The 23,289-nt window shown below is 44.6% G+C and overlaps 1 protein-coding gene across 9 annotated transcripts in view; it reads left to right on the top strand.

The window, feature by feature from the left end:
• The window catches only part of FRMD4A (FERM domain containing 4A), a 683,539-nt gene that overhangs the window by 512,111 nt on the left and 148,139 nt on the right, over positions 1 to 23,289 (top strand). For all 9 annotated transcript variants that reach the window (XM_020881295.2, XM_020881294.2, XM_020881296.2 and 6 more), the window contains one exon: positions 10,557 to 10,649. In XM_020881295.2, the coding sequence (XP_020736954.2) occupies positions 10,557 to 10,649 (93 nt within the window). The remainder of the gene's footprint in view (positions 1 to 10,556; positions 10,650 to 23,289) is intronic.

The raw sequence follows: 23,289 nt of genomic DNA, 5'->3' as shown, positions 1-23,289 counted from the left end.
GTAGTTTCTTTACCATCTGAGCCATCAGGGAAGCGTCTAGGGTGGTGATGATAGGTCGGTAACCACTATCCTTGTCTTCTGTCCCGCCTCTGGTCTCACACTGGGCACTGCTAGACAGTAATGCCAGATCATTCACTAAGTGGATTTTCAAATTGTGCGTGTGTATTGTGTGTGTGTGTGTTCTGCAGGTACTACACTGGGTATTTTATAATAAAATGCAGTTGAACTTTCACCCTTTATTGCAACCCATGGCATAGCCTATGCATTTGCCTTTTTCCTAATTCAGATCAAAACAAGACTTAGAAAGTGCTGTTGGGACTTCCCAGTCAGTTCAGTGGTTAAGACTCTGCTCTCCCAGTGCAGGGGGCACCATTTCCATCCCTTGTTAGGGAACTTAAGGTCCCTCATGCTGCATGGTACAGCCAAAAAAAGGAAGGAAAAAGTGCTGGAAGCTATAAAATACTGCACTAGTGTTAGGAATTGCCAGCATTGTTATAATTCCTAATAGTACAGTATGTATAGTCAGTGAGTCTTTCAGTGTGAACTGCTGTTGATGACATTTTGTAGGATCTGGATGGGCATGGAGAAAAGAAATATGAAACAGAATGTAGACGAAACTGGAAGATTCTCTTAAGTTCCCTTCACCCCTAAGTTGCATTCATTAATAGTGTCCAAGGCCACAGTGTCAGACTCTGTGTCAAGGGATGTTTCCTATCATTAGTTAATCAATGTAGGATTAGTACTAGGTCTATCTTCTGTGTTTTTTTTTCAATTCAATTTTTAAAAGTTTTATGTAGAAATAAATAGTTATACAGAAAAGCTGCACAGACAGTACAGAGTTCTCATATACCCCTCACCCAGCTTCCCCTAATGTGAATATCATAGATACCATGTGATGAGTATCAAAACTAAGACATTAACCTTGCTATTGATACTGTTAGTAACTGAGCTACAGACTTTATTCAAATTTCACCACTTTTCCCACTGAATATCTTTTTCTGTTTCCGATTCAAGTGCATTTAGCCCCTTTTATTTTTAACAACTCTGCACAAATAAAAAGATATCCAGGTGAACTTTGGTTTTTCATGGTTTCTTTTATTGCACTTCACAGATCCTGTGTCTTTTACAGACTGAAGGTCTGTGTGGTAACCCTTCATGGAGCCAGCCGGTCAGTGCCATTTTTCCAACAACATCTGCTCATCTTGTGTCTCTGTGTCATATGGTCTGGTAATTCTCACAATACTTCCAACTTTTTAATTTTTACTGTATTTTTTATGGTTTTCTGTGATCAGTGATCTTTGATGTTACTCTTGTAAAAAAGATTACAGTTCACAGAAGGCCCAGATGAGTGTTAGCATTTTTTAGCCATAAAGTATATTTAATTAAAGTATGTACCTTGATTTCTTAGACAATGCTACTGCGGAGTTAATAGACTACTGGATAGTGTAAACATAACTTTTATATGCACTGGGAAACCAAAAAATCCATGTGGCTCTCATTTTTGTGACATTCACTTTATTTTGGTGGTCTGGAAGCAATCACCCAGTTTATCTCTGAGGTGTCCATAGATGGTTATCTACGAGTATCTGAAGTGTGGTGATGCATGCAAACTATGACATTTTAGCAGTCTTTAAAATGTTCTGAAGCCAATTAAGAGTCTAGTGTAAGTTTTTTTTAAATATAATTTTATTTATATATTTTTGTTTGTGCTGGGTTTTCATTGCCACATGCAGTCTTTAGTTGCAGCAAGCAGAGGCTACACTTTCCGTTTCTGTGCTCAGGCTTCTCGTTGAGGCGGCGTCTCACGTTTTGGAGCACAAGCTCCAGGCACATGGGCTTCAGTAGTTGCAGCACATGGGCTCAGTAGATGCGGGGTTTGGGTGTAGTTGCTCCATGGCATTTGGAATCTTCCCAGATCAGGACTCAAACCCGTGTCACCTGTGTCACCAGACGGGTTCTCATCCACTGTGCCACCAGGGAAGTCCTAGTATAAATCGGATCTTAAAATAATTAATGTTTTTGCTACTGACATGGTCCTCAACCTTGACTCCACATTGGATTCACTTGGACACTTTATAAAATGCCAGTGTCTGGGCCCTACCCCCAGAAGTTCTGATTTAATTGGTCGGGGTGTGGCCCAAGCATGAGGATTTCTGAAAGCTCTCCAGTTGATTCTTGTGTGTGGCCAGTTTGAAAACCACTATTGTAGAGCAGAGGGATGCTGGTGTAAGTTGTCTCTGCCCACTCCCTTCAGGTCCAGGGAGAGAAGCTGAGTTCATTCTAACTTTGAATATTTGGGGCCCATCAGGACTCATGCCATGAGCCTGCAAAGTTATAAACTCGTCCCCATTCCAGATTCTGGAAACCTAACTGTTTAGAACGCACTCAGAACTTCAGATTTTGTGTTTCCTAGAGTGCAAATAGACTAACTGAGATTTTCGTTTATCAAACACTAACATTCATCATTTAAGCCAAGTTATTTTTGTATGTTATTTTTGAAATATTCCCACTGCTGTTTCAACACCCAGGCTGATTTTTTTCAGAGGTCATGGTTCTGATGGTATAATTTAAATCCGTAAAGCCCTATTTTTAGTTATCTGATCTATTCTCAGTCATAATTTTTCCTCTGTTTGGGTTTCTTTAAAAAAAAAAAGAAAAAAACCTTATTGAGGTGAAATTGACATACAAAACTGCACATATTTAAGGCTTCCCCTGTGGCTCAGCAGGTAAAGAATCCACCTGCAATGCAGGAGCCACGGGAGACTCAGGTTTGACCCCTGGGTCAGGAAGAGCCCCTGGAGGAGGACAGTGGCAGCCCACTCCAGCATTCTTGCCAGAAAAGTCCCACGGACAGAGGAGTCTGGTGGGCTACAGTGCAAAGCGTCACAAAGAGTGGAACACGACTAAGCAAGCATAGCACATACATAAAGTGTACAGTTCAATGAGTTTGTACATAGGCAAACATGGATAACACCCAAGTTTTTAATTTAAAAATATTTTTATTTTATATTGGACTTTAGTTGATTTATTTTATATTGGACTATAGTTGATTTACAATGTAATTCAGCAGAGTAATTCAGTTATATATATATAGATACATCTATTCTTTTTCAAACTCTTTTCTGATGTAGGTTATTACGGAATATTGGCATAGGCAAACACCTGTAACACCCAAGTTTTCCATTTTTAAAATAAAAAAGTTGACAGAGGATCCGACCATCAACAGCAATAACTGAACGGCTTTTAGGCTATTTAGCAGAAATGGTCAAATACCTCAAGGTGAACTCATGATTAATTGTAACGTATTTAAATTTTAATTTCCTGTCATAAATTTTAAGGATTGTTTGTCAAAAGCTGTAAATGAGTATCTGTGTAAGAACACTTTAAGAAGTGTTTAGAAAGTTGAAGGAAAAAGACACAAAACTCAGTTAAGCCATTATTGCACATTTTCAAAGCTATACCAACTAGGAAAATGAATAGTTCTTAACCTCTTATTTAATCACAGACCTCTGTGAAATTTAAGAAGTTACATTCCCTCACCCCCACAATTGTTTACACACAGAATAATTAGTGCTTAAATTTTAGAAGGTTCACAGGCACTCTGAAGCCAGAATCTAAGTTGAAGAACCGATTAAGGATTTTTTTAAAAACATCATGCTGTGTCTTAATTAATTGAGCCATGGATAGGTACTGATAAGGGAGTGTGATTTATCTGGATAATTAAATACCCATATCACACTGGAATTGCATCCATAGACCCAATGCCAGGACAATGGGGAGAACCCTCGGTTCAGCAGCATCTTTGAGTCCTGTGTCCCTTGACTGGAACCAGGACCAGCATGGACCGAGACATGTGAAAAGGGTCTAGTAGATGAGCATCCCCAGTCACAAGCTGATGTGCAATTTACAAAAGCAGAAAAGCAGTTTTCCAATTGCAGAAGAAACCACCACAAGTTGCAGCCCTGGGAATGTAATGTATTTGGAAATAGGTTTGGGATTTCCATTCATTAAATGCCCTGTACCGTGCGACCGAGGAGAAAATCAATGGCTACAACCTCGGTGCCCGGGTTGTAATAGCTGCTTCTGGGAATGCGGCATTCAGCGTTCATTACCCCCTCGGAGGCAGCCCGCTGAGACCTTCAGACGCCGTGGCAAACAACAGGACCTTCTGTTCAGGAACCGGAAGAGGGCTTTAGCAGAACTCTTCCTGTGTGCAGCTAAGAGAAAAAAAAATGAGGCAACCAGAAGGGGTCTTAGGAATCCAGTCTTTCTCTTGACCTTTTTCTCCCAAAGCCTGGTGGTACAGGGGAGCCCGGGCCCTGGCCTTGGTGAATTCTCATTGGATACAGAGATTGTTTAGTTATGGCAGGAGCAGCGTCCAGACATGGAGGGAAGTCGCGGAACCAACAGCAATATTGATCTATGGGGCTTATCTAAAGTCAATGTATTCGCTTCTCTGCAAATGTTTATTAAGCATCCACTACTGATCCTGGAGATACAGAAGTAACTGGCCTGTGACCCCTTGGAGAGCTTGTATTTTTAGTTTAGGCAGTAAATATTTAAGATATAGGTAGGAGATGCTAGAAAAGAAAATTTTTAGTAGCCTTCAGAGGACATTGTAGAGCACACAATCCCTCTGTGTGTAATAAAAAAATTGAAGGCATAAATTCAGATGGACAAAATAGCCCATGATTTAGTCATTCAGGCTGCCTATGTATTGTTTCTCTTAAACTTCATCTGTGTGTGTCTCTCTCTTGTAGACACACACACACACACACACACACACACACACTTGAAAGCCACTCTTTGAGGGAGTCTACTTAAACCAGTATTCCTAGCTGTCCTTGCTGAGCTCATGTACTTCTGACCCTAAGACACTGAAGAGCAGAAATCTTCCTTTTGAAGAACTTCAAACCTAGCCTCTCCATATAATGACACCTGAAAGAACTTCATCTTCTTGCTTTGACATTTTTCGGAAGCACATTCCCTAAGAATCAGCTGTCTACAATAAAAACCTCTAAAAGGCACCAAGTCTCATTCTCCCCTGGGGTTCAAGATCGTGTGGGGTTCAGATAGACTTATCACACACCTCTACCCCAGTGATTCTCTACAAAGAAAGCTCCCTTTAAGGCCTTCTCTATTGAGGGTGCCATTGTGTGGACCAGAAATCTATTTGTATTATATGGAGAAGCTAAAAGCAATCTGTTAAATAAATGCATCCAATTTCTGTTGCCTAGAAGCAATTGCATATTTATTACTGACCCAACAGTTTGACCTATTGCCTCCATAAACCAAATAGGTGTTATCTTGCTCAGCTTTAAAGATAGTTATCAGTCAAGCATTAACAAAAATACTGTGAGCATCTGCTAGGACTGTTTTTTTGCTTTGTTATAGGCCAATGTACTGATGTGAATTCTCAAATGAAAAATCAATGAGATAATGAAACCCAAGCTATCAGATATCTCTTAGTTAAACTGTATAGAAAAAATGCTTCTTCTGCTCTTTGCTTCCCATCCTACCTTTAGCTTAAAGAAAAGAAAAACAAGGTTTGAGGAAAAGACCTGATGTTGGGAATGAGAGGTATTATGTAAGGAAAAAAAAAATCATGGATAGTGAAGAATCCTTGATACTGTTGGGTGTAGGAAATGTGACCTTGAACCCAACCCTATCAGCAGAAATTATTTTAATGCATGGAAAGTGGTGGCCTCAGAAACGGGATTTCCAGTTTCCTTTTTAACCCATCCCTTAGCTTTTGCCCAGGTATTGGGCAGTTATCCTCAGGGATCCAGGGTGGGTCACTGGTGCCTCAGTCTTTCCTTTCGTAGCACCTTTGTAATGGAGAGATTTTACAGGCACATAAAGTGGAAGGGTCGCAGGACTCCAGGTGCAGGAAGAGCCCTCCCCAAGGATTTCAGAACCCTGCTTGTGTGTGTGTGTGCGTGTGTGCATGTGTGTGTGTGCGTGTGTGTGTGTGTGCGTGTGTGCATGTGTGTGTGCGCGTGTGTCTGTGTATGTGTGTGTGCTTGTGTGTGTGTGTGCATGTGTGTCTTTGTGTGCGTATGTGCGTGTGTGTGTGCGTGTGAGTGTGTGCGTGTGTGTCTGTGTATGTGTGTGCTTGTGTGTGTGTGTGCGTGTGTGTCTTTGTGTGTGTGCGTATGTGCATGTGTGTGTGTGCGTGTGTGTGTGTGTGTGTGTGTGCGTGTGTGTCTCTGTGTGTGTGTGTGTGCTTGTGTGTGTGTGCGCGTGTGTGTGTGTGTATGCGCGCGCGAGCGCACGTGTGTGCTATTATTCCTTGCAGAACTGGGGTTGAGGAATCTGAGTAGAGGAAGTAGGGGGAGGAAGTTCATTTTCCCTCCAAGGCCAACTATTCAGTTACGGGGGAATTCTGGCCTTGTTCTTTCTGCTTTTTGACCATTTTCTTAATCTAGTCATTTCATGGTTTGATCAATGCTGAACTAATACATGGCTGGGAACCAAGGAATTTGTCCCTTTAATGTTCTTTTAAAAAAAAGTTTAGTGTGGGCAATGAAATTACCTAAGGAAATGGGATCTATCTACCTGTTTGTTCTCCATTAACATGGATGAAGAAGATGGGCAATGAGCAAACCCCGTAGAATAGTACCCTAGTAACAACCATGTCTGTATTTCTTCAAAGGGTTCCCACTTTCAGGTTCTCCACCAAGTGAATTATGGCCACCAGGTCAAATCCCCAGCGCTTTGAGTGGTTAGAAATGTTGTGCCCTTGGGTGGAATGAGAATTTCTCAAGCCTGACCCATTGATGGATCCTCAGGGCACAGGTAGAACGTTCCATCTCGATTCCTGCTCCCTATTCCTTGCATTTGGGACCATAGGAAAACTGCTGTGCACCATTCTAGTCTCTCTCTTGAAAGATTCTGGAAAAGGTTAATCTCACCAGATTCTTTATCAGGAGTTATTGCAAGGCAAAAGATTAAAGTTTAAACCTGCACAGTCATTGGATGAATTTCTATTCTGAGTTTTTATCGATTCTGTATTTATTTGGGACCATTAATTACAGGGCCAAACTAACAGCTAAAGTTGTTTCCATTCCATCCCAAACTAACAGCCAAAGTTCTGTGACCCTGAGGCCACACTCTGAACCACCTCCTTTAAGCAGCTCCCAAACCCCAGTACTCCCCCTCCCATCCTTAATCACCCCAGAGCCAATTACCAGAGAACCAGGGATAGCTCTTAAGACTCAAGGTCCACCAGAACGGTTCAGGCTAGCCAGTCCTAAGCTGTCCCTCATGCCTTTTCCATGAAAACCCCAGTGAAGTCTCTTCCTGCGTCCTCCCCATATTCCTTTCTGCCTCATGAACAGCACTGGAGCTTCTTCTCATGACCCTGTATGGGGTGGGTGCCTCTCATTTCCAGGAAACCATGAGGAACATTAAACTTTCCCTTCAGTGGCCTTGACCTCTCATGGTTGTCTCTCGGTCACTTTTGTAAGTTAAGATCAGGGCACACCTCAGCTTCTTTAAGAGGTAGTCATCTAACCAGTGAGCAAGCACTTTGGCGTCTGTAATATTTGCCAAGTGCTATACTGTGTTCTAGGGATGATTCTGTTTTAATGTTGAAATCTTACAACTGAGCTGTAGAAACAGGTCCTATTTTTTAAATAACTAATTGCACTAGGCTATGTTAAATGCCTTGCAGATGACACAAACCAGAACCTCTGGAGACATTGGAAGGAAAACCCAGACTTAGGCAATCAGAAGGCTTCACTAAAAGTAAGATTTGAACTTGGCCTTGAATAGTGGCTAGCATTCAGATAAAGAGGATGGAGAGAGTGTTCCAAGGAAGAGAAACCAAATGATCGAAGTCCTGGGGTGAGTGTGCATATGTTTGCAGGAGCTGAGCACAAAGAGAGGATCCTGGAAGATTTTTGACATTTTTCAGAGGCCGAAGTGGGGGTGGGGGGAGACTGTGGGTTATTACACCTTGATAATGAGGTCTGTTTGTCTTACCTTCCAGTTAATCAAAAATGCACACGCTGTTACCTGAGGGAGTAGATCTGTGTTTTTCGTATGTAGAAAGTCTGTTGAGGAAAAGTGTGTACACAGAGTAAGTTCCAGGGACTTCGGGAAGGGCAGCAGCAGAGCTGTGCCCAGGATGGGTGCTGAGAGTCCAGAGGAGGACTCACAGCCCGGACTGGTGTGTGGTGTGAGGAAGGGGTACCAGGGAAGGCTTCCCAGAGAAGGCACAGGAGAGCTGTGTCTTGAAGAATGGGCCAGACTTCGCTGGGCAGTGAAGAGGAAGAAGGGCATTCTAGGCAGAGGGAACAGCATGAGTTAAGGCACAGAGGTTTAAAACAACATGATCCCCACAGGGCATTGTCAACATTTCAGGTCTGACCAGAGACAATGGTGGCATTGAGGCCTTCTGTTTCCAGACCCCATGTTCTTTCGAAGAAAAATTTATCCTGCCTTTCTGGAAAATGCTGGTCCAATTGTTTTGCACAGAGAACTTTTTTCCATTCTTTTTTTTTTTAACCCCTATACTCAGAATTGAGAAACTGCTTTAAACATGAAAGATAAAGTTAATAAAAAAATTTTTTTGTCTAGATGAAAATGCCTGGAGGAGAAAGAGGCCAGAGTTCCTCCAATGGACACTCTTTTGAGGCAGCCCTCATCCTCATCTCTGGAGCCATGGGCTTGGGCTTAGTTGAAAGAGGGATTTGTTTATTTTTGTGTGCAGAAGGTGTGGTTTGAAACACATCTCAAAATGGAGATGGAAAGCCTCCAGCTTTCATTCTTTGGAGGCTTGGAGGAGCAAACCTTTTAATACAGTGATGCAATACCTTTTGTTCAGTAAGCACAGCCTTTCACATGGGTGTATACATTATAAACACCAGTGTTACACAGCATCAGGCCCCGAAGAAATGTTGTGCAATAGTGTCTGTTCAGCATGGGCTTACTGAGTCACAGAGATGATGGGACTCTGAGCCCTTCTGAATGATGAGCTGAGACTGCGGAAAGAAAGGAGAGGAAAGGGACAAGGTGGATCCCTTTGCTCACCCTTGTTCTGTGATTCTGTCTTGCTCTTCAAAGACCAAGCTCCTCAACTTGTCACCAAGACCCTGGTCCCCACTCTCTAGCCTCATCCCTTTCTGTTCACATGATACCATGGTGCCAGGTTTTTCTCTCCACCTCAGGGCCTTTGCACATGCTAGCCTTGCTGCTTGGAATGTTATTTCCTCTTCCTCTTTGCTTTCCTCCCGTCATTCTTCAAATCTCAATCAAACATCAAGCAGCATTTCTTGGACCCCCAGACTAGATTGGGTCCTTACAGGTCCTAATACTATTAGTAATTGCAGAATTAATTGTGAAAATAATTGCTGAGTTCCTGTCTCCTGACAAGAATATAAGCATCAGGGGTAAAGGGACTGTGTTAATTTTGCTTACTGCTACATCTCTAGATCCTTATCCAGAGAAGATGATCAGTTAATATTAATGGAGGGAGGAAGGGAAGGAAAAAATAAATGCAGAAGTGACCCCATTTGCATTTCATCAAGTATTTCCATCATTCACTGTTTAAAATAGCTTTAATGAGGTAAAATTGACATTCAGTAAACTACACAATTAAAGTTTACAATTTCCTAAGTGTTGATATGTCTGCACTAAAGAAACCATCACCACCTTCAAGATAATGAACATCTCCATCACACCCAAAGGTTTGCTTGTCCCCCACCACACACACACACTGTCCCCCCATCACGCACCCCTGGCAACCACCAATCTGCTTTCTGTCGCCGCAGACTAGTTTTTACTTTCTAGAGTTTTCTATAAATGGTATCATACAATCTGTACTCTGTTTGTCTGGCTTCTCCCACTCAGGATAATTATTTTGAGATTCATCTTTGTTGCTCTGTGTATTAATAGCTCATTGTCTTTGTCACTGGGTAGTATTCCTTTCTATATCGTAATTGTTCCATTCCCCTGTGATCAGCATTGGGGTTGTTTCAAGTTTCGAGCTATTACAAATAACATGAACATCTGTGTGTGAAAGTCATTGTATGGAAGTCTGCTTTCATTTCTCTTGGGTAAATTCCTAGGAGTGGAGAGGCTGGGTCATGTGCTAGGTGTATGCTTCATTTTTAAAGAAATTGTCTCTGATTCACTTTGTACCCCATCTGCTTTCAGCAAGATATGCTGAAGATTGCTAACATGTTTCTAAAGTGTGTTTGGAGGCCGATGACAGAAAAGACTGTCTTTCTTCCCTGTGGTGGTCAGGGAATTCAGGACAGAAAAAAAAAAAAAAGAGACTGATTGCCTTTTCATTGCAGTGCTATCGAGGAAATGGACTGCGGGTCTCAAATCCCCAACTTTGATTGTTACACGGTATCTCCTGCTGATGCAATATTTCTCCAATATTTCCTTTGGTGTATACAAATTATAGAACTTAAGAGTGAAGAGTGAAGCAGAGGTCCACGTTTATCTGTGCTCCAGCATGTACCATATATACAGACACAGACCTTCATCCCAAGCAACTTTGGCAAAACCCAAAGGTCTAATCCACTGGTCTCTCTTTTCCACAGGGGACACTTGAACTGGCTTCAGCTAGATCGAAGAGTCTTGGAACATGACTTCCCCAAAAAGTCGGGACCAGTGGTTTTATACTTTTGTGTCAGGTACGAACATTGGGTATCCACCCTTTTGCTTTCTTTCCCCCTTTGTCAGAAAAGCCCAGGAGGGTAGAGCAATCAAAGAAAGGGGAACTCAAGTTTATCTTGGTTTGCTGCCAGGAGTAGAGGTCATGGTATAGAGTTCCATGTAAACACAGGGCGTGAGTGTGTGAGGCTTGGACATACATGTTTTTGCTCTGGCACTAGGATGCTTGTGTTGAATGAAGGTAAAACCTTTTTGGTTTTGCTTTTTGGTTGGGGGCGAGGGGAAGAGGGCATATATCTCAAAGGAAATTGAGTCTCTGAGAATAACACAAACCTGGGGATTCCTTTGTTGGTGTTTGAAGCCACATATCAAAAGTCTGTGTATTCTTTCTGCCACTAGTGCCGCTTGGCTTCTTGAAACCTGTGCGCTTTATCCCAGGTAGGAATAGTTGCAACTCAGCAACAAACCACAGATAAATGCATTTCCCAGTATGGGAAGCTAAGGTATAATAATATTTCAGAAACAGTAGGAATTTTCTGTACATTAATTTAGTGTAAGAAGTTTTATTTTGTGACTGCAGAGAACTACATGCTTCTTACATTTAATGTTTGCAACAATCTAATGAAGACAACCAGACTTAACCACTTGGGCTTGGAAAACGTTGTGTGAAGCCAGAGGGGGGATCGCGTCAGGGGCTCAAGGGCAAAGTACTGATGTAAATCATGTGAAACAGATCTGAATCTGAGCTCCCAGACCCAGCAGATCTCTGAGTACCCTGTCTGTTGAGCACCAGGCTATTTCTGCTGCATAGTTGCAGAGGTGTTTGGGTTCAAATGCTTCAGTCTTAAAATGCACACCAACCCTTTCACTCAAGGCATAGACTCAGTGCCTTTAAAATATGTGAACAGAAATTCAAGAGCAGGACACCATTGCATTACAATTGAGTTCTTCCTAAAGAACATGACTAGGAATGCAGTTTTAATCAAAGCTACCCTGATACTACAAGAGGCAAAACCAGAGGTAAAGGTGCCTCTCATAGGTGGGAGCATGTGTCTGTATTTCAGCTGATGGAGTAAATGTAAACTTGCTCTTAATGCCTTTTTGACTGGTTTAACAGCTGGGAACATGTCAGAACTAATCTTCACCATTTCCATCCCTGATGAGCATACTTTCTGTGTCATATTCTCTTTAATGGGGGCTACCTTTTCTCAGATAAATGGAAAAGTCATTCTATAAAGCAAAGAGGAACAGTAGCACCAGGAGGGGTGGCAGCATGAAGGGAGACTTGCTTGCCTTTAAGCAGTTCATGAACTCATAATCAGAGGGGAATGCAGGGGTACTTGACAGGTACCTGGCCCCCCTTCTTCTTGGTGGGTTTTTTTTTTTGCCAGCATTAGTCAAGAAGAGAAACACTGGGCTGGTTGCCTATTAGCTATTTTTTCAAGTGTTTGTTATGAGCTGAGTTATTTGTGGGTTTGGGGAACGAAGCTTTGGAGAAAAGCTTGGGACAGCATGAGATTGCCTGGTTGCAGTGTTTGCAGTCGAGGATCTGCGTGCCAACACGTCCAGATCTCTCCAGGCTGATGTCCCTCCCTGGAACCAGATACACAGAGGACTGCCAAGGTAGACCAGTGCAACCAGCCTGGCGGCGGGCTGACTGAAGGCCCAAGGACATGTGTTTTCTTGGTTTGCTGAAGCAGGCATCTCCCCAAATGCTCACTGGGAAAATCTCTCCAAAATCACATTTAGTGATGGATACCCCACAGAAACACAAGGCAGAGCTTCCTGTAGCTCATCTTACCAGCAGGTCTTTCTGGAGAGCCTCAAGTTTCTATTTCTGGTTACTTTTTAGCCGCCTATGGAGGTCAAACTCAACAAGTCCAAAGCCAAATTCATCATCTTCCCACCCACCTCCCCAGACCTTCTGTGATCACATCAAATGTGACATTGTATCCATTTATTATAGGCTTAAATCTTTTTTTTTGTTTATTTGTTTTTTGCTAAAACACAATTTATTGTCTTACAGTTCTGGAGATCAGAAGTTCTAGAGATCAGAAGTCCAAAAAGAATCTTATGAGGCTAAAATCAACCTGTGGGCAGCAGGATCATATTCCTTCTGGATTCTTTAGGGGAGGATCCTTTCTTTCCCCCTTCCAGATTCAAGAGTTTAGTCTTAAATCTTTTTTTTTTTTTTTTTGGTCTTGAAAGTGAAAGTGTTAGTCTATCAGTCATGTCCAACTCTTTGTGACCCTATGGACTCCTCTGTCCGTGGGATTTCCCAGGCAAGACTACTAGAGTGGTTAGCCATTCCCTTCTCCAGGGGATCTTCCGAACCCAGGAATCAAACCTGGGTCTCCTGCATTGTAGGCAGATTCTTTACCATCTGAACCACCAGGGAAGCCCTTTTTTAAAAATCTTATGACTCTATAAATTCAAAATTTACCTTAGTTAATTTATTTAACTACACTGGGCTAAAATAAAGGTGTCGGCAGGCCTGTGCTGCCTGCTTAAGGTTCTCAAAGAGTCTATTCCCTTGACATTTTTTTAAATTTTATTTTGGCTGTGTTGGGTCTTTGTTGTGGCCCAAGGGTTTCTCTAGTTGTGGCACAGGCTTAGCTGCCCTGAGTCATGTGGGATCTTAATTCCCTAGTCAGAGATTGAACCTGCATCTCCTGCTGCTGCTGCTGCTAAGTCGCTTCAGTCGTGTCTGACTCTGTGCGACCCCATAGATGGCAGCCCACCAGGCTCCCCCGTCCCTGAGATTCTCCAGGCAAGAATACTGGAGTGGGTTGCCATTTCCTTCTCCAGTGCATGAAAGTGAAAAGTGAAAGTGAAGTCATTCAGTCGTGTCTGACTCTCAGCAACCCCATGGACCACAGCCTACCAGGATCCTCCTTCCATGGGCTTTTCCAGGCAAGAGTACTAGAGTGGGGTGCCGTTGCGTTCTCCGGCATCTCCTGCACTGGAAGGCAGATTCTTAACCACCGGACCACCAGACTAGGCCCTGTTCCCTTGACTTTTGCCACTTTCAAGAGACTGCCCACATTCTTGGACTCAAGGCCCCTTTTCTCTACCTTGAAAACCAGCAACGTCAGTAGGCTTAAATCTTAAAGTCTGTCCTCCTTTTCTTTCCCTCAAATTGTTACAGGCATTAATTCTCTGCTGCTGCTTAACAAAATCTTTCTCTGCCTTGCCCTCTCCTCTTTATTACCTGAACTCAGGCCCTTGTCTTCTGTCACTTGAATGATTACATCAGCCTCCCAGGGTGGGTGTCTCCTTAGCACTGGCCACAGAGGATGCTGTCTTCCGAAACCCCTCCTTCCCTGAGTCCCCACTTTGCAGCTGGCTGTAACAGCACAGATCAAAACTCTGATCATTTGTTTTCTCCCAGAGAGGAGGCAGATTCTCCCTCAGGGATGAATTCTGTGCTTTTACCTTGATTTTCAGCCTGGGAAGAATTTCCAGTTTATAACTTCATGCCTTTCTGAGGATGGCTACAGGCTATATTTTTCCAAAGGAGTGGTGTGACAAATTATCTTCATAAAAGACCCAGACCTTGGAGTATACCAGAGTCTCTAAAAGACATCCTGTCCGACTGGGCTCTTTGTCTTTGTGTCCGTACTGACCTTTCTAAGCAAGAAGCCAGGGGGTCCATCACCCGTGCATTCCCCATGCATCCTGACTCTCCAGCCCCTCACTGCCACTCTCCTTTCCTTTAAACATCTATGTTACATCTGTATAACATGTCATATCGGAGAATAAAGGCAGAAGAAAACCACCTGATAAAAGAGACCATGGGAGAGATTGGCTGTCTTGAGCCAAGATTTAGGAACTCATCAAGTAGAAATCTTAACCCTTTGTCACCAAGGATCTGTGTTTGTGCTGCCACCCAGCATAGCTTGTTCCTTGGCATTTATATATTCTTTCACTGCAGTGTATATTCAGAACATCTAGTGAAGGCAGAATTAGGGCCTCCTTTCAGCCAATTAGGAAAAATAAGACCCAAATATATTAATAAATAATGTGAATTGGAACTCACAGAATTCTGTTTCATCCTCTAAGCCAGGAAATAAACTTTTCCCTCTGATAGCTCAGTTGGTAAAGAATCTGCCTGCAATGCAGGAGACCCAGTTCGATTCCTGGGTCGGGAAGGTCCGCTGGAGAAGGGATACCCACTCTGGTATTCTTGGGCTTCCCTGGTGGCATAAAGAATCCACCTACAATGCGGGAGACCTGGCTTGGGAAGATCCCTGTAGAAGGGAAAGGCTACCCACTCCAGTATTCTGGCCTGGAGAAGTCCATGGACTGTAGAGTCCCTGGGGTCGCAAAGAGCTGGACCTGACTGAGCAACTTTCACTTTCACTTCCTTCGAGGGTGTGAAGCGGCATTCAGCTGCCAAGACAGCCTCAGAATGACAGGAAGGAGAGCTGAGAACCTGCCATCACTGACCCGTTATTTAGCCTCAAAGGGGCTTGATCCCTACAACTCTCATCAATCAAATGACCAGGAATGGCCACAGTGACATCAGGGTCTTAGTAATTACCTAAAAAGGAAAAAGGTCAGAGAGAAGGCAGCTGTCCATCACTATGGGTGAATTAGTTCGCAACAGTCCTTGAAGCAGCTGTTGTTTTTCCTCATCAAGATAAGGAGATGGGGAACCAAGATGTTTAGGTAAACTCTCTCCCCAGCATGGCTAGTAAGTTACTGTATCTGTCCAGCTAGGTCTGACTCCCATCCTGGGGCCCTGCCCCCTGCACCACGCAGTCTCCCTCTCACAAATGAAAAGGGACATCAAGATTGCTAATCAGAGAGCCCACCATTGCCCCCTGTGCAGGCAGGGCCAGAGGACCTGAGTCGAGATCACCAGCCTTGACCCATCTCAGGCTCCACGCTTGGCCGCCTCTGCAGCCCTGGCGTCCATTTGCAGTGCTGGGTGAGAGGGGTGGTGAGAGAGGCAGCCCTCCAGACCTGACCTTGCTGGTCTGGGACTGCCCGAGTCAGCACCATGGACAGAGCGCCCCCTGCGGGGACAGCCGCAACCTGCAGTCCCGAAGCTTGGCAGCCCCATTGGAAACCACCTTAGCAAATGGAAGGGGAGTCTTAAAGAGGGAAGCAGCGCTGTGTGCCATTAGTCCCTCTTGAGAGGGACTTGCCGTCTCCTGACAACAGGGACCTCCGGTGTGGAGACATTCTGCCCTGTGCTGTGCTGTCTCCTATTCTTCAGAGAACTCCTCTGTCCAGCTGGGCCCTTTTTGTCATTCTGAGCTGCATCACTGCTGGACATTAAGAGCCAAAAGCCTATCATCTCAACTATGGGTTGTCAACAGCTTTCTAACTTGTGAATTCCATGCTATGTACTCACCATCATCGATAGGTTTGGATATTGGTTTATGAATATTCACTGGGGGCTTGTATGATGTAGTTGCTGTTTGAGGATTTAAGAATAGATCAGTAAACAAATTAAACCCCCCAACTTCCAAGGTCCCTTTCTCCCACCTCCATCCCTCTCTCTCATACACACACACACCCCTCATTCCATCATCTGAGGCTGGCAGGTCCACATACCTTCTAGTTCCAGCCCCTCCCACCACCTCAGGGAACTCACTCCCCTCAGTCTCTGCTGTTTATCTTAAGCCCTGCTTCTCCACGGACCCCTCCCCTCCACATCCGCAGCATTCTCGCCCTCACAAAAGAAAATACCCTCCCTGACTTGCCTCATCCTGCAGCTCCCACCCCTGTGCCCCCTCTGTTCATAGCAGAGGTTCAGAAGGGTGGACTTGCTGCCCCTTTCCCATGTCCCACTGATCCCTCAGTCTCCAAGGGTCCAGTGTCTGGTTCCATCAGCTCCATGGTAACTGGAGATCTCTGGGCACCAAATTGCACAGGCAGTTCTCTGCCCTCCTGTCTGAATTGAAAAACGTCATCATCTTTCTTCCCCCAAACCTGGACTTCTTGCTCTGATGCCTCCTTATCTCTGCAGTGGGCACCACCACCCATTCAGCCCTCAAGCCAGGAACTTGAAAGTCAGCCTGGACGTCATCTGCTCTCTCCCACCTGTTCCCTTCTCTGCCCTCTTACCTGTGAATTCCCCTTATCTGCGTATCTTAAATAGCTCCCTTCCGTGGGCTTCAGATAATTAGGATTCTGTCTGCAGTGCAGGAGACCTAGGTTCAATCCCTGGGTTGGGAGATACCCTGGAGAACGGAATCACAACCCACTCCAGTATTCTTACCTGGAGAATTGCATGGACAGAGGAGCCTGGTGGGCCACAGTCCACAGGGTCACAAAGAGTCGGACACAACTGAGCGACTAACATTTTCATTTTTACCCTCCATGTACATACCCCTGTCTATAATTAGGACCTTCGTAAGTCTCAGCTGGTCCTGAAATCTCCTTGTTCATCTCTGCTTCAGGTCTTGGCCCCTCCCACCCTCTTCTATATGTTGTCTCTGAGCACCTTTCTAGGATTGTCATTTGATCCCCAGTGCATTAGTGTGCTAAGGCTGCCCTCGCTTGTCCTGGGTGACCTGACTTGTGCATGCGTCTCCAGCCTCATATCCCCATCCCGACCCCTCACACATCCTCTCCAAGATTCCCAGTGATCAGTGTTGGACAAAGATCACATCCAATGACAAGATCATTGTTTAATGCCATGAGGCAAGCTCCCCAAATTGAGAGCAGTGACCCTCTGGTAGGGACCACCAGTCAAGCTTAAGAAATAGGTCAAGAGGGTTTCCCTGGTGGTCCAGCAGTTTGCCTTGCAGTGCAGGGGACGCTGGTTCGATCCCTGGTCTGGGAAGTCCCAACATGCCACAGGGCAACTAAGCCCATGTGCCTAGAGGCTGTGCTCTGCAACAAGAGAAGCCAACACAGTGAGAAGCCACGCCCTGCGACTGGAGAGGAGCCCCTTCTTGCCACGACTGGAGAAAGCCCACACAGAGCAACAAAGACCCAGAACAACCAAACACAAGAAAGAAAAAAGAGAAATAGGTCAAGAAAAAATAGAAGGGAAAATATGCCTACTCATCCAAAGAAGTCGCTTTGTCCATTTTGGAGTTTTATTTTTTGACCACGAAACAGGTGGGCTCTCATCCCTGATCAGGGATCAAACCCATGATGCCTGTGTTGGAAGCACAGAATCTTTACCACTGGACCGCCAGGGAAGTCCCCTTCTTTTTTTTTTTTTAATGGACTTGAGTTTATGCTCAGCATAATTCCTCCATGTCTGGGTGTTCCTTTCATTGTGTATTCTCCAGCCAAGTGTTCTTGGAGCTCTGGTCATCGACACTGTTTGTAGGAAAATAAATAGAAATTATATGTCTCTTCAAACCTAGAGTTTCACAAACAATAAACTAAAGTGAGCTACAGAGAAGAAAAAAAAAGAAAGGAGATGCCAGGAAGCTGTCATCTGGGAGGGGGGATTTTATAGCCGAGTTCACGACCTGCCTGTTGGTGTCTTTCCGGGCTGATTAAGACAGCAAGTGCTGTTTCCTGTCACTCACAGTAACAACGATGGTGTGGACCTAAAAGGAGGTGTCTGCTAACCAGAACTCGCTAGATCTCAACTGGGTGTCCCAGTTAGGATTCTTGGCACTGTTGAAATTCTCAACATCAGAGATACTTGGCTGCAGAAACTCACAGCAGTATTAATTATCCTTCTCATTACTATCACTCCTTTTTGCTACCAAAAGCCAGCATTCCAAATGTGACATTTGTGTTCATTACAAAATGAAATCATTGGGCCATTTAATTAACACTTGCCGTAAATAGTCAGTGATTCCCAAGTGCCAAGTGGGGATGTGAGAGGGAAGAGGAGGAGCCAGGGGGCCCGTAGGAGCCCCTAGATGGTGTCATCCGGCAGGGTGGTGTTCAGTCTGCTGCCACCTGAGGCTTCTCCAGGTTAAGGGGACCGGACTCCCCCAAGGCTCCAAGGCCTTGAGTATGTAATACGCTCAGACATGTAATAGCATAGCACATATGTATTCCTACTTCAGACCATCTGATAAAATATCCTCAGATTAGCATCATCTGGGTCAGTTTGCGTGTGGCATCAGTTGTGGTACTGAGCCAGGTTTACCCTTGGCCCAGAGCACTGTTCCCTTTGACTCAAAAAGAAGCCCTGTGATTCAGTCCTACTGGGAATTCCCTGGCAGTCCAGTGGTTAGGACTTGGTGCTTTCACTGCCCTGGGCCTGGGTTCAGTCCCTGGTCAGGAAACTAAGATGTCACAAGCTGCACAGCATGGGAGAATGAGGAAAAAGATTCAGCCCTATTAAATGTGCTGAAGAATCAGCTTAGGTGTTTTTTAAAAAAAAAAAAATTTATTTATTTGCCTGCATTGGGTCTTAGTTGCAGCATGTGGGATCTTTGTTATGGCATGTGGGTTTCTCTAGTTGTGGTACACTGGTTTAGTTGCCCCCAAAGCATGTGGGATCTTAGGTTTCCAACCAGGGGTCAAACCTGCATCCCTGCATTGGAACCACCAGGGAAGTTCCCATGAAGAACTTGTTTTAGAGTATAGGCCTTTTTATTATTCAGGTAACTTGGGGCCAACAGATAAGGATATGACTAACATTGAAAAGAGAGATTGCTAGTCGGTTCCCAAGAGGAGAGGGTTCCCAGCAGAGTAAAGCGCATGGGGAAGCACCAGGCTGAACCAGGAAGCAGAGGGAGTGAGGGACCTGTGGGCAAGAGCCTTTACTGTGGTTTCTGCAGGAATCGATCAGGCGCGGTAAGCAGGCTTAGGACGGGCTAGTTTGAGTAACTTCAGCAGCTTCTGGGGCTATGTGGACTCTCCCAAGTTAACTAGTTCTTAGCTCTGAGATAATTAAGGGAGGTGACTAGCAGCCTGGAGTGTGAAATTCCCCTGGGGCAGGCGAAGAAGGTGGTAGGCTTTGGATTGCCCGCAGGGTAGGCAAGACCCCAGATGTCAAAGCATCCAGACCCCTCTGTTAATACAGAATCAGACTTGGAATCATCCACACAGACCCTCTGAATATGAGAGACATCATCCATATCCTTAGGTTTACCCAGAGAGCTGGAATTTTTTTGTGTGAACCCACTCTGACATTCCGCACTGGTAGGTAAGCAAATGCAATATCGCCATCTAGTGCCTCAAAGGAGGACCTTTGACAAGGCTCTCAGGAAAAACCAGAAGAGCAGATAAGTGTTAGTCGTTCAGCCGTGCCCAACTCTTTGCCACCCCATGGACTGTAGCTCGCCAGGCTTCTCTGTCCATGGGATTTTCCAGGCAAGAATACCGGAATTGTTAGCCATTCCCTTCTCCAGGGGATCTTCCCGACCCCGGGATCAAACCCGGGTCTCCTGCATTGCAGGCAGATTCTTCACCATCTGAGCCACCAGGGAAACCCAAAAGAACAGAACTGGGATCTCCACTTTGAACAGACACTGTCAGCCTTTCCCATTTACCTAGAAGTTCTTCTTCCCAAGTTTGTGCTGGGCCTGGGCATGGGATTGAGATGTCTGAGGTCTGCTTTCCTCTGGGCACTTTTGACTCACCAGCTCCCTAGCACAGATGGAAAGTTCAGGATGAATTAAATATCCAGGATTACAGAAGAATAATATGACAGCCCTGGAACTCACTGGGTTTCCCAGGCTGTTTCTTGGTGATAAAGGTTAACAGGAAACTGCTTTCCAGTTTCTGTCAAAAAGGAAATGATTTTTTTTCCCCTCCATCTCAGAATATAGTTATTTCCTCCACCTTCCTGTCTCTTGTGAAGCCAGAGAACAAATACTACCTCAAAAGGCATAGAATTTGCTATCTAATTTCATTCCCCATTATTAGAGAGCTGGAAAGGGAATTGTAATGTTTTTGCTTAATATGCTATTGAAGAAAAAATTGGGAGGGGGTGGGACAGAATGTCTTCACTCCTTAATTGTCCAGCATTAAAATGAATGGGATCGAGACATAAGGCATTGTTTTGAAAATCAAGTTATTTCAGACCCAACATCTTTAGGTTCAAAATTATTACAGAACTAAGGTCACTCACTGGCAAATTCCAGAAGCCTCTGCTATTCTCCTGGCTCTAGGATTCAAAGTCATCAGCATGTCTCTGTGAACAGCTTTGTACGTTCACACTGAGAGAAGGGGCAGAGGGGCTGGGGCTGGGTGTGGAGTGTGGAGTGTGAGGACCCCTAATCATTATAAAAGGTCTGGGAAAGCATTTATTGTTTTTCTCCCTCCTGCATGTCTTTGTAACTCATTTCACTGTAGAGTAAGAACTCCCAACAGTGGCGTATAGAGAGGAGAACAGTTGAAAATCAGAGTTTTTCACTCATAGAAACTTACATGTTATATATGCAGTGGAATACTATTCAGCCATAAAAAAGAACAAAATAATGCCGTTTGCAGCAATATGGATGAAACTAGAGCTTATCATAGTATGTGAAGTAATTCAGAAAAAGGAAGACAAGTCCCATATGATATCACTTTTATGTGAAATCTAAGCTATGACACAAAAGGAGATTATCTATGAAACAGAAACAGACTCACAAGATACAGAGGACAGACTTGTGTTTGCCAAGGGGCAGGGAGGGAGGGAGAGGGATGGACTGGACTTGGGGTTTGGTACCCCGCCAGACTCCTCTGTCTGTGGAATTCTCCAGGCAAGAATGCTGGAGTAGGGTTTCCCTGGTGGCTCAGTGTAGGAGGCACAGGTTCGATCCCTGATCTGGGAAGATCCCTTATGCTGCAGAGTAACTCAGCCAGTGTGTCAGAACTGCTGAGCCTGTGCAGAGCGCAGGAGCTACAACTGCTGGGCCCATGCGGTGCAGCAACTCCTGAAGCTCTCGCACCCCAGAGCCCCTGCTCCACAACAAGAGAAGCCAGTGCAACGAGGAGCTTGCGTGCTGCAACTAGAGAGTTGCTCCTGCTCTTGCAACTAGAGTAAAGCTCATGCAGCAGCGAAGACCCAGCACAGCCAGAAATTTTTTAAATTATATATAAAAAAAGGAATGCTGAAGTGGGTAACCGTCCCCTTCTCCTGGGGATCTTCCCAACCCAGGAATCAAACCTGGGTCTCCTGCATTATAGGTAGATTCTTTACCATCTGAGCTACCAGGGAATCCCAGATATAAATTGTTACATTTAGAATGGATAAACAGCAAGGTCCTACTGTATAGCACAGGGAACTATATTCAATGTCCTGTGATAAGCTATAATGGAAAAGAATTTTTTAAAAAAGAATGTATAAAGAAATAAATTTTTAAAAAATTGTACATGTTGGTGCCAGGTCCTGGACTAGTGCTGGAAATGCAAAAATGAATGAGATTGGGTCCCAGCCCTTAAGGAGTCAGCAGCCTAGTGAGAAGGCCTCTCAGGGAACAGGGAATCATGGGACCAGGGGCCACAATAAGCAGAGGGTGTCACCGGAGTCCAGGAGAGGAGATCCTCTGTGGGGACTGTCCTCAGAGTCAGTGAAAACATGTCATGACTGAGCAAGGCAGAAGGGAGCAGGAGTGAGCTGGGATCTGCAGCAGGATTGTTCTGGGGATGAGAGGAATAGCTTGGACACAGGTATAGAGGCAGAATTGATTTGTAATAGGCCACGCTTGCAGGTCTCTGGGCTTCCCTAGGAGCTCAGCTGGTAAAGAATCCACCTGCAATGCAGGAGACCCCAGTTCGACTCCTGGGTTGGGGAGATCCCTTGGAAGAGGACATGGCAACCCCCTCTAGTGTTCTTGCCTAGAGAATCCCATGGACAGAGGAGCCTGGCGGGCTACAGTCCATGTGGTCTGTCGCAAAGAGTCGGAACCACTGAGCGACTAAGCACAGTACCCCAAGTCTCCCAGCTAATCTGGCTTTGCTCTCCCCTAGCCCCCTGCCTCAGAGCCCTGAGCACCCTCCCCTCCCCCACCTGCCTTCCTTTCCCTTCCCTTCCATCTGTCTGCCTTCTTTCCTTCTGATTTTGCTATTCTGACTACCCATTGCCAAGAACCTTTTACAAGGGATGGAGACTTTTAAATGACATCACATTTAACTTGCAGTCAGCTCTCCAGATGCATGGATCAGATGTAAAACCCTGGGATATATACTGACTGTACTGCACCATTTTATATCAGAGACTTGAGCATCCAAGGGATATCCTTGGGGATGGGATCCTGGAACCAATCCCCTGCCAATACAGAGAGACAACTGTGTTTTGTTTTGAGAAGTAGAATTTGCTACCGCATTTAAAGTCTTTGTTATTAGGAGAGTGAAAGGGGCTCAGCTTTCCAGTTTCTCTGAGATTGCTACAGACCCTTTATGGAGACCTTCATGACCTAAAACGCTTGGTCCAAAAGCAGGAGGCAAGTGCTTTGTTTTTTCAGTAGGGGAAAGGTGTAATCAGCCAGCCTGTTCATTCCCAGGCTTGCACAAATGAAGATAGTATTGTAATTTCCAAAAATTTTATAGACCTTTCATGATGGTAATTGTAGGACTAATATTGTGGATTGAAAATATCTACTAATATCTGAAGTTACTCTGGAGTTACTCACAAATTTAACTGAATCTGTGTTGTATTCATCACAACAGCCTCTGTGCATATCTGCGAAATGGTCAAAGATGTTGTTTACTTAGCTGTAGACCAGAGGTTGCAAGGTGGGATGCCATGGACTTGCCCTAGCCTACACAAACGTGTTGTCTGCGTTATGCAACGTT

Source organism: Odocoileus virginianus, chromosome 9 (genome assembly GCF_023699985.2).
Source record: "Odocoileus virginianus isolate 20LAN1187 ecotype Illinois chromosome 9, Ovbor_1.2, whole genome shotgun sequence".
Taxonomy (NCBI): Eukaryota; Metazoa; Chordata; class Mammalia; order Artiodactyla; family Cervidae; genus Odocoileus; species Odocoileus virginianus.
The sequence above is the reverse complement of the archived record's forward strand: the minus strand, read 5'-3'. Positions and strand labels throughout refer to the sequence as shown.